General features: G+C 42.9%; 1 protein-coding gene across 4 annotated transcripts in view; it reads right to left on the bottom strand.

Moving 5' to 3' along the window:
- The window catches only part of DGKQ (diacylglycerol kinase theta), a 205,709-nt gene that overhangs the window by 122,671 nt on the left and 70,675 nt on the right, over nucleotides 1-12,363 (bottom strand). For all 4 annotated transcript variants that reach the window (XR_016441301.1, XR_016441302.1, XM_090039011.1 and 1 more), the window contains exon 7: nucleotides 6,970-7,038. Coding sequence is in view for 2 of the 4 variants with exons in the window: in XM_090039011.1 (XP_089895137.1) it covers nucleotides 6,970-7,038 (69 nt within the window). In the remaining 2 variants the exon portion in view is untranslated. The remainder of the gene's footprint in view (nucleotides 1-6,969; nucleotides 7,039-12,363) is intronic.

Below are 12,363 nucleotides of genomic sequence, written 5' to 3'. Positions count from 1 at the left end.
TATGGAAAAAGAATCAGGAAACAACAGCTTTGCACTAAGAGAAGTATCACAGACGTCTGGACCTCTTCAGCAAGAGAGCTTATTCGTCGGCAAGTTTGTGGTTCTACATCACAAACTATTAATCCTTATTGGATCAGAATGGTTTTCAAAATATATGATCAGTGCAAACCCACCCCACTTTGAAGGTTTGTGGAGTGACATGAATGTTTTCTTGTGTTTTGTGGTACTGATAAGGTATGTGTAGTTTTGTTGGCAGCCCATTCTAGAGTGTATCCATTTAAGTTGCTAGTATCACTGTATAGATTGCATTACGCCATACCCATTTCTTTATGATTTTGGTATTTATGGATGCATGTTTAAGAACAACTGCCACTTCCAGACCCAGGCAGAAGGAAACATTATTGGGTTGAGCATGCAAGGCACTGTCTGCCTGTAACAGGGAAATCAACTCCTCTAAAGCAAAAGCATCTGAAAGAAATGGCCCACTAGCCATAGAAATACTATGTGCCTCAGGGAAACCAGAAATTTCTGGGGGATTTTAGTGGCTCATGAGAATGCTGATAGGGAGAATGGTTTGGAGGTACTTTACAGGCTATCTGTGAAGCAGCCTGCATCTCGGGCTTCAGAGGTTCCCAAGCAAATCGGGGCTTTCAGAATCAGCAGGAGGTCTAAACTTTGGAAATACTGGCAGGACTCAGGAGGGCTAGAGTATATCCAGATGAAAGGGTATGAAACTTTACGTGTCTGGTATTTCTGTCTCCAAACTGGTAGTCACTTTTTCTTGCATAATTCTTTTCTCCTACTTAATAAATCCCTTTGTTATTTGTCTCCTTACTGGTTGCTTGCAGAAAGAGCAATCTCTGGACAAGTGATTCCAGGCTAGCCCACTCTACAGAGAGGGAGGCCTAAAATGTATTTTACAACCCAGAGGGAAGGCTGCGTAAAGCTGGCAGAGATTCTCCTGCTGCATCTATGAGGTCTGGTATATGGGCAGTGGATCTGAGGCTTGCAGGAACCAGGAGCTATCCCAGGGCAAACCACAGTCTGTTCCTTGGGACAAACGGCAGGGGGAAACAAACTTCGGGCTCTGGGGGCATCCTACAGACAGGTTTGTGACATCTGTATTGCCAGGTTCATTGACATGCTTCCCTCTACTTCCACAGTCTCCTTCATATTCCACATATCAAAAAAAACTCTTATCCAAAATGGCCTTGAATTTGTTTTGATGTAGCTTTTTTGATCAGAGTTTTTTCTGATATGTGGAATACGAAGAAGACTGTGGAAGTAGAGGGAAGCAGATAAGGCATTGCCTTTCATGGCCACTGCTATAAATATGAAACAAGCATTATGGCCCAAACCTCAGTGGAAGACCTGTCTTTTGAGGGCACAAAACAGTGTAGATCCAAAGGAGATAAGACCCTCCACTCACTAAAGGACTCTAGGACTATGCTGATTTCTCCTAGAGCCTATTCAGGCTCTTCAAGACAAAAACCCTGTTTTAGATTCACAGGCACCCTTCAACAAAGCCACTGTTTTCTCTTTATACCTGCTGCCTCGATTTCTTCATGCTAGTATCAGGTTCCAAGGAACGGCATCAGCTCTGCAGCCACTTGTTCCAGGGCTTCACACCCTGCCTCCCATTATGATCAGTTAAGAAAGCAGGAGTTTTGAGAGAGATGAGAAACTCTAATTTTGTCAGCGCACCACAGAACTCAATACAACCTGTTAAACACCCCAGGTCACAACTAAAAGTATGCAAACTAGTTAAAGGCTAGTTTTGGTATCTCTGCTCTGCAATTACAGTTTTGATTGCAGTGTCGATAGAACCTAAAAATCACAAAATGTACAAGGCCACTCTTCCTGAATGAATCTTCCTTTGGACACTAAGAATGGAGAGAAAATACAATCATCATTTTCCCTGCAATAATGATGACATAACTTGAAGCTGAAGGCATATAACTCTTTATTATGCTAACATATACTTTAGGATCATCTCTAGGAATTGAACTTATGGACAAACTTTTTGGAAATACAGTGCAAACAATGATATGTGCACCAAGATTAAATAATTCAAATGGATTTTTTGTTTGAGCTGTCCTTAGCATTATCAGATTATCTAACATTATCAGATGCTTTATTGTCAGAGAGGATCTTCAGAAATCCTTAGAAACTACTCCTGAATATTCTATTTCTCAAGATAATGTATGGCTGAACGTGATCTGTTCCGATTAGAGCTGAAATCTTATCTTCCTTTTAAGTACCATTTTAAAGATAGGTAACAATGCCCCAAGTTCAAGGATATTTATTAGACAACGTTCTTTAACAAATGTGACATCTTTTATTAAGCCAAATAAATAGCTGGAAAAATTGTTCTTTGCAAGCTTTCAGGTACAAACACCCTTATATTTGGTTCTATATTTAGTGGTTAGTGTGATGCCTTCCTTAAAATAATGAAAATCTGCTATATCAAATAAATCCAGTTTATACAATGAAATCCTGTAACATTTTTGGTATTGCCCATTTTATAAGGAGGAATAACTGATTACAGAATTATAACCTGATGAAATACTATGACTGTTCTACCTCATTTCCAGCAGATGAAGAGAATTAAACGTAAACTAAAGGAATTAAAAGAACAGTTAACTTTGTTTTGCAGAATGGCTTGAGGTCCAATTGTCTCTTGTATTCTGACTTGTACCTGAAAAATTTTATGAAAAAAGCACTCCTTTGTTTGGGAGAGGTGGTGAGGAAGGGGAGAGCAGCATACTTATTTTTTTTTGGAAGTGACCAGAAAAATCTTTACTGTACAGTTACAAAAACTTATTCTCTAAAATAACTAAGGCCTATGTCCTGAAAGAGATCCAACACATTCACTTAGACGCTAAGGATTGAAACAATACAGCTTTAAAATTAAAACAAACAAACAAACAAAAAATCAGTCATCTTGATATTACATGCCTTTCTTTTGCTCAAGTAGTCATTTGGGAAAATAGTTTTTTGGTCCCCCCCCCCCATCTCTCCCCTCCCCCAACACACAAACCCACAATGGGGAGGAGAAGGACAATCTTGTACACTCTGTATTCAAAATTCTCTTCTGGAAAATAAATGCGATTAAAAATTAGGTTCTTGGCCTTCCTCCCTCTGATTTTAAAAGGGAGATTCAATTGTGAATGATGTTGAAACATTACTGTTTAACTTAAATATTTTAACAGAGTTACTTTTATAATGAAATAACCACACTAACAATTTTAGCCTTGAACCCTTAAAATATTTAATCTTTTGATAAAACTAGATCATAATTCCACCAAAGTACCAAACAAAATTTTTTCCTTTTCAGAGGCCCTTCTATTTTTTTTGCCAATGGGCTTTTTGAGAGACTGAAAAAAAGAGAGGACAAAGTTTAATTGTAGGCATGATACACCAAATCATGCAACTTGATTGATGACCAGAGAGTTTCTTTGGAATAAGCTATATAGCATTTTGTGAAACCTTGCGTTTTAAGAATCTCATTATTAGGGACAGCTCTTGCATTCTTAACTCTTTTAAAAGAAATCAAAGCATCTTGAAAAAAAAGTCTATTAATAAGGTATGGAAAATTTCTCTCTGAAAAATATTCAGGAAGCCTAATCCAATAGTATGAGCAGCATGTACGCTTTTAAAAAATATGCTTCTAAGAAGATCCATGGGGGGTGCAGTTGTTCAGTAGCACTCATTTAACAGTGTAGCTCATCTGTAGCTCACCAGGTGGGGGCTGCCAGGAGTGGCTGCATGAGGTGCTGCACTCTGTGGCAGGAGCACCCTGCAGGTCTGTTCCCTGGTTCCTTCCCCCAGGTTTCCTTCCAATGAGCCCTGGGGCTCCAGCTGTGAAGAGTGGCTAACCTGGCTTGGCTGGGGATGGGCAGCATAGCAGGGTAATCCCACCTTTCCAGCATCCACACCCAGCCAGTGGGGGACACATGCAGGCAGCAGATGTTGGAAGAGGGGACCGCTGTCCCCAGCTGAGTCCAGAACTGTATGCAGTCTTTCTCACTGTGGCTCCCAACTCAATCAGGGCATGAGTCACTAGGGGCTTCCCCTTGTACCAAAGGACAGAGGTAGGTGGGTCCCCCTTCCATGCCCAGAGGAGGGGAGCTGGACAGGAGGAAGGGGGAAATGGGAGGGTAGAGAAGGTGCCACTGAACACCATGGGGAAGGGGTACACAGAGTAGGGTGGGGGACAGAGGAAGTCATACCTGTTTCAGGAATATACACAAAAAAATCCACCGTAACTGCTGCTATAGCCCAACCTGCCCGCTGGTTACATCCCCTGTACTCCCCTTTTCAAAATCCTAGATCTACCCATTAACCCTCATATTGATAAAGAATGACAACTGCAGTAGCGTTTTTCATTACCCACTATGCACTGACTGCTCTAGCACCTCTCCTACAGTCCAAAAAACAAGGACAGAAAAATTAGTAAGACTGGTCATCGTTACTGCTACCATTCAATAACACAGCAGGCAGCAATAACATTGACCAGAATTATACATGTTTTATCCTGTTGGCTCTGAGGTCAAGGGGAAAGGAGGGAAGAAAACCTCTTTCCTCACATCACCCTGCTTTTTTATATATACAAACTGTGGGGCCCATCACTAACAGGAATTTACTTTCTTGCATGAGACTGTCTGTCTGAAGCTCCCATAAATTTAAAGAATTTTGGGACCGCAAAGCTGTGATCTGCCATTGTTCCACACTGGTGACTGCAATCACCCTGATCCTTCTCTAGCAGTTCCTGTAATTTTTCCATGTTTCTGCCATAAGCACAACTGCAGAGTTCAACTGGAACAATATCTGAGCTAGTTTAATCTGAATCTATCTAACCAGAATCATTTAGGAATAATCAGCATATATAGCTGTACATAAGGACCTGTAACAGAACTACTGCACTACGAAAAGGACAGTTTTGTTTTTCAAGCTGCTCCTCATGGGACATCCAACATCTGCTTTACGTCTTGTTATCCTGGAAACTGCTACATCCACTTGCAGATTTTCAGCAAAGACCTCATCATTTCTGACTGCCAGCAGATTCAAGACTTACATAAGACACCTTATTGGTGCCTTTCCATAATCAGATTATAACCTTCACCAAAATGAGTTGGAGCATTGGCACAAAATACCCTGTAAGGAACTCTGAAGGATTCGCCCTACTCCAGAAATTGTTTGTGGATCCAAAAAACGAGAATCCCAGAAACAGAATCCCATATTACTGGGGCCAGTCACTAGCTAGCTCAAGCAGAATCTAATGCTGTGCTTCCCTTACAGCTTGACACAATACTAGGAGTTCTTAATAAACTATTTTAATTTTGAGAATTATGGAGGATCTCCCCTCTGGGGATTGTTTAGGGTTGGCAAGCCGGTCAAGTGACCAATCAAATATTGACCGATCAAATCCTGTTAATTGACTGTGTATTTTTTGGCTGATGAAAGATTATAGAAATTTTTACAAGAAAACTACGTTTTTTGTAGTTTTCTTGACAGAAAAAGGATTTAAATTTTTTTTTGACACATTTCTTAACAGAAAATGTGTGCTCTGTCTCTATGTTATTTGGACAATCGGCAATTTTTTAACAATTCTGACTGATATTTGATCAAATACCCAACGCTAGGATTGTTACATATCCACAATATCAAACCAGAAATGATCATTTCAGTCATTAATGCCTACTAATACCTTGTGGGGGAACATTAAAAATCACTCTTCCAATTTTTTCCATAAATCATAATCAGGAAAAGTGTCATTTCTTTGGGTGGACTGAATTGATTTCTGCTATGTTAAAATACATGCATTTCAGTGGAAACATTTTAATTATAGCACAATTAAAGATTCTTTACATTAGTCTTTGATAAAAGACTAATTGTTATCATCTCCTGGTCCTTGTTTTATTAGTTCAAATTTTACAGGAAAAGCAAAGCAAAGCAAAGTTGAAGTTTAGATTTCAATATTTTCAACTTTCCTTGGACAGTATAGTATGTAAAAGGTAAATTGTACTAGACTAGTAATTTCAATCAAGTAATCTTGGTTATCAGAATAGACATCTCACCTCCTTGAGAAACACTGATAAAAAACCTCAGCAACCTCCATCAGTAAGCAAAAATTAATACCACCATACATATGATTTTGCCACTTTAAGGAACCACTAAAAAGTGCAAGTTTAGCAGACAAACCACAGCTGGTTAGTTTGATTTTATAAAAAGGAAGCTTGTCATGTGTCAACTTCCTTATAATCATCAACACAGGCTAAAAGTCTAAAAGCATGATATAAAGCTAACTGGGGAAATATGGACATATATCAAAGCATTTTCAGGTGAAACAGTCAAAATAGCAAATTCCTCAACAGTGTGATTTTGAAAAAAATATCTGAGCTTGGGAGGGTGGGGGGGAAGGGACCTGCAAGGCTGTTTCTATTTTGTTTTGTTTTTTAATTACATCTACCTTTTTTACATAAAGTCTATTTATGTAACTATATGCAATTATCTCTGGGAGATGAGCATGATTACCTTGTTGGTTTTATTCTGCTTCATTCTTTTAAATTAACTAACAAAATCTGGCCTTCCATAAAACGAGACTGATAATACTGAATCCAGAACAGTCAATAGTTAAAAAGAATTCCACTACTAAGCTACCAGGATATTTAGTTCTGACAAATATAACTGTATTTATTCTTGCCTGAATGGAGCTTAGAATTCATCTTGTACCCTCAGCCAGATTTGAACCCAGGTATCCATAGATGAAAAACTAGTACCTTATAGAAGTGTGCTTGCTACCTACAAACAAAACAAAACAAAAAAGAAAAAACCTACCCCCCCAGTATCTAATCAAACATGAACTTTAGTGATACATAAGCTTACTCATGGGGAAATATTAGGTTTACGATTTTTTTTAATAAAAGGCAACACCAAGCCAACACCCACCACTTGAATTCATCTTACTTGAATCTGTTGAAATTTGGGCATCTTTTGCTGATCCTTGTGTTAAGCCATCAACATCATCATCTTCATCTGTAGGAAGAAAAGTTTTAGGAAACATTTCCTTTCAATTTGATTTCTCCAAATAAGCCCCTCCTCCTCACCACCCCCTACAAATCTTTAATCTTATTTTTAAATGTTTTCATGGAAGATCATCAGAAGCAACAACATTCAAAAGAGCATACGGACCAACAATGACCCCATTTCCTTTTCTAGTAATTAAAAATAACAGAAAAACATTTAAACATAAATTTAAAAATCTCGGGGGTTTTTTGTTTTGTTTTGTTTTTTTACAGATAACTATACTGTAGGACAGTGGTCTCCAACCTTCTTTAGTAGTAGATCACCTTTGGCATTTAAAATCAACCCAAGATCTACCACGCGCTGCTGCCACCACCCACCACCCCGTCCAGCAGATAAGTCTGTGGGGAGGGAAGGTGGTAGGGAGCAGATCAAAGCAGAGGGAGAAAAAATTATTTGGGGGCACACCTCCCCAGAAGGTAAGTCCCACTCGGCTGGGGCCCCACTCAATTTACCCCTGCTCCTGCCTCTACAGCACACAGTGGAAGCTAGGGATGGTCCCCAAGGAGGACTATACAATAGTGGCCAGCACTTGTAGGGAAATGATCAAGAAAACCAAGGCAGCGACTGAATTTAGGTTAGCCATGGGAGTCAAGGGCAATAAGAAGTCCTTCTTTAGGTATGTAGGCAGTAGAAGGAAAACAAATAGAAGCATGTGACCCCTGCTTAACACCTCAGGACAGCTGGTAACCGATGTTCAGGAAAAAAATGAATTCCTAAATGCCAACTTTGCTTCTGTATTTCACTAGACCAAGGGGAAAGACAAGCGAGATAAGGCTCATAGGGGGCATACCAGGAATGACAGCCTCCCCACTGTGGATGCTGAGCGGGCACAATACCAACTAGAAAACTAGACATTTATAAGTCAGAAGGACCAGATGGACTCCATTCGAGAGTGCTGATGGAGCTGGCTGAGGTCATCATGGAACCCCTAGCAAAGTTCTTTCAGAATTCGTGGCACACAGGGGAAATCCCTCAGGATTTGAAGAGGGCCAACATTGTGCCCATCTTCAAGAAGGGGAAGAGGACATCTGGACATCTAGAGGCCAATCAGCCTAACCTCCATCCCAGGGAAAATCCTGGAAAAGCTAATTTAAGAATCTACGAGCAATATGCTTGCAGAAGGTAAGATTCTGAATGACAGCCAGCATGGCTTTGTCACAGGTAGGTCTTGTTTTATCAATCTCATCTCCTTCTACAACCAGGCCTCTCACTACTTGGACATGGGAGACAAGGTAGACATTATATACCTAGACTACCAAAAGGCTTTTGATCTAGTATCTCATGATATCCTTGTGGAAAAACTGGAAGATTGTGGGCTCAGCTGCTTGACAGTTCAGTGGGGGGAAACTGGCTACAAGGTAGGACCAGAGAGTTCTCATGAACAGATCTGTGTCGTCCTGGCCCAAAGTGGCCAGTGGTGTCCCTCAGGAGTCCATGCTTTGACCTGTGCTTTTCAACATCAATGATTTGGGTGGGGAAGTGAAAAGCTCACTGGCCAAGTTCACAGATGACACCAAATTATGGGGCCGTGTGGTCACATCAGAAGATAGGTGGCAGATACAGGGAGACCTGGTCAGGCTTGAGAGTTGGGTAGACCAGAACCAAATGAAGTTTAACACTTCCAACTGTAAGGTGTCCCACTGTGGGGTAAACAACCCTCAACATACATACAGGCTTGGTGGGACAGCCTGACTTGCACTGTTGCCCAAAGGGACCTAGGGGTAGTGACTGACCATCTCATGAATGAGCCATCAGTGTGAGGCAGTGGTCAGCAGGGCAAACAACATGCTGGCATGCTTCAACCAATGCATCTCGTGTAAAACTAAGGAAGTGATACTCCTGCTGTACTCAGCACTGGTGAGACCGCAGTTGGAATTCTGCGTCCAGTTCAGGGCACCGCACTTCAATAAGGACATGGAAAAGCTTGAGAGGGTCCAGAGAACAGACACCTGTATGATCAGGGACTTGCAAGGCAAGCCATATGAGGAAGGCCTGAGGGACCTGGGCCTCTTTAGCCTAAACAAGAGAAGGTTGAGAGGCAACTTGATAGTGCCTTACCACTATATCAGAGAAGTGCATTAGGAGCTCGGTGAACAACTGTTCACTAGGGCACACCTGGGGAAGACCAGGACTGATGGATACAAACTCCTGAAAGGCCACTTCAGACTTAATACCAGGAAAAACTCCTTCAAAGTCAGGGCATCCAGACTATGGAATAAACTCCCTCCAGAGGTGGCGCAGTCACCTACCCTGGAGGTTTTCAAGAGGAGACTGGACAGTCACCTCGCTGGGGTCACCTAACCCCAGTTGTCTTCCTGCCCAGAGCAGCGCGGGGGGAGGAGGGTTGGACCTGATGATCGGCAAGGTTCCTTCCAGCCCCTAACAATCTATGAAACACTGTCCCTCACCGCGGGGGCCTCAATCTAACTCCTGCCCCTTCCCTAACCCATGGACTAACCTGCTGGGCTGCGGCACACGTGTGCACGCACATGGGCACTCAGCCCCCCCACCCCAACCTCGGATCAACTCCAAGAGTCTCTGAGATCTACCAGTAAATTGAGATCTACTGGTTGGTGACCACTGCTGTAGGCCTTCACCTCAGCTATTGTCTTAATATTAAGAATTTACAAATTCCATCCGTTTCTCAACTAGTAATGACTGTTTATGAATTAAACATATATTCGCCACTGGATGCATAGACTGTGCAGCGAGTGATGTAACAGCAAGGGACAGTTGCTGGTCAACAAACCTGTCTCCTCTTGGGAAGCCCCAACAGCTCTGGGTAGAGAAGCACCTTAGAAAACAATCAGTACTGGCTGAGAAACAGATGGAATTTGTAAATTGTAATATTAAGACAATAGTTGAGGTGAAGGCCTACAGTATATTTATCTGTAAAAATACAGACTTTTTCATTTAAGTTGGTATGTTTTCATATTATTTTTAATTACCAGAAGAGGAAATGGGGTTATTGTTGGTCTGTAAGTTCTTTTAAGTTTTGTTGCTTCTGATGATCTTACATTTTTCATTTTGAAGGAAATGTCCCCAGGAAAGCAGATGATCCAGAATCCTGTTGGCCATGGTACCCACACTACTGGATCCACACCTATCCCGAAAAGGTGCAGTTGTGGATGCAATAAGGTGGGTGCTTCCTTCAACTCAAGAGTGGTGTTCTCTGTTTAGAAGCTGCAGCATGCCTGTACCAATCGCCTGGACCTTTGTCTTGCCATTGGTATCTTATACTTCCTACTGAGAGAGAAGATGGAGGGCCCATGGCAACCCTTCTTCTTTGTTTTGCCTAGGCATACACATTGAATGTCTGCGCTCAATGGTCGCTTGTCGTGTTGAGAAAGGACCCAGGCATTCGACAGCAGTTCAGATGTCTAAGCAGTCCTATTTAGGGGTGGCTGGCTTGCCCCAGTCCAGGGAAGGCCCTAGAAAAGGTGAGCTAAAAAAATAATCTTCCTTCAAACATTTTTCTTGGCTCTAAACTAATCATTCTTGTTGAACCATTCGCACTATGTTAAGCAGACTTGAATTGAAAAACCATGAACTTCAGAAAACAGCCATAATTGACAGAAAACTACATCAAATGGGTGTTTTTATTGCATCCCTCAGTGAGACGAGACTTTCAGAAACTGGAACACTAGATGAAGTAAACTACCACTTCTGCTGGTCTGGGAAACCTGACAATGAACCAAGAATACAGTGTCAGATCTACTGTTAAGAAGTCTGTCCTCAGTTTATATACTCTGGTATCTATTACTGGTGGCAATATTGCCCGCTATGTGAAGGAGCAGGACACCTCTCTACAGACCTATGTTGGCCCCAAAGAAGAACAGCTTGAAACCCTCTGGGTCAAGCTCTGGGGGAGGCGCAGCGAGAGAGACCTGACTGTAGGTGAATACTACAGGCCACCTAACCAAGAGGAGGTGCTTGATCTAGCATTTGCCCATGAACTAACAGAGACCGCACATGCACGGGACATGGTTGTCATGGGTGACTTCAACTATCCAGAGAAAGGCTTCACCTTTCCCTAAAAGGTAAGCGTATGTTCTCTTCTAGGTTTGCGGATCTCCTCCGGCAGGCTTTAAACTAGGCTTGTTGGGGGAAGGGGAAAATGAGGGCAGAGGAAGTCTTGGACCGCTAAACCAAGCAGCACCCACAAGTGCAGCCCAGCTTAGACCAACAAGCAGAACAAATACCCAGGTAAGCAACAGGGGCCAGGGCAATGCTGAGATTAGGGGGCCAGTGCACACATCTTCAGGAGGCCTCAAATGCCTCTACACAAATGCTTGCAGTATGGGAAACAAGCAAGAGGAACTTACCCTCCTGCTAGCTGACACCAACCCAGACATAGCGGGGCTCACTGAAACATGGTGGTAACCAATGCATGACTGGGCAGTGAATATCAAGGACTATAGGCTGTACAGGAGGGACAGGACAGGGAGGAAAGGTGGGGGTGTGGTGCTCTACATTAAGGAGGAATACACAGCCTCATCAAGTAGCACAAGGTCAGAGGGGGGCACACAGAAGTGCTCTGGTTTAGAATACAAGGCAGTCGTGGGGAAAGGAACTTAACAGTGGGGGTTTACTACAGACCACCCAACCATGGGGAGGAGCTAGATCTGGAATTCTTAAGTCAGCTCACAGAAGTAGTTAGGTCAAAGGATGTGGTTATCATGGGTGACCTGAACTTTCCAGGCATCTCCTGGGAAGAGCAGTCAGACAGGTCTGACCGCTCACAGATTCCTGGCCAAAATGCAGGACCTCCATCTAACCCAGGAGGTGCACAACCCCACCAGGGGAGGCACCTCACTGGACCTGGTGCTGGCCACGGGTGACGACCCGCTGAGGGGGCTGTGGGTGTTCGACCACCTGGGTGACAGCGATCATCGCCTCCTGGAATTCACCATCCAGTGCAAGGTGGTAAAGGCCTACAGCAAGGCAGCAGCCCTGGACTTCAGCCTGACAGAATAGTCCAGGAGGCACTGAGGTCCCGGAGAGGAGGAGAGCTGGGTGTCCAAAAAGAGTGGTCACTCCCTAAGGAAACGATCCTTCAAGCCCAAAGGGAGGTAATTCCAACACAGATCAAAGGGGGCAGGAGGGCGCAAAAGCCCCCATGGCTCACAAAAAGCATCCAGGAATGTCTCCTAGCTAAAAGGGAGGCGCACACTCAATGGAAAGGATGGGCCATCACCAGGGAGGATTATACTGCAGTTGCTTGGGAATGCAGGGGGGCAGTCAGGAAGGCCAAGGTGGAGATGGAACTGGGAC

Source organism: Crocodylus siamensis, chromosome 3 (assembly GCF_052110815.1).
Source record: "Crocodylus siamensis isolate JL-2025a chromosome 3, ASM5211081v1, whole genome shotgun sequence".
Classification (NCBI taxonomy): Eukaryota; Metazoa; Chordata; order Crocodylia; family Crocodylidae; genus Crocodylus; species Crocodylus siamensis.
Note: the sequence above shows the minus strand (reverse complement) of the source record. Positions and strands in the feature narration are given on the sequence as shown.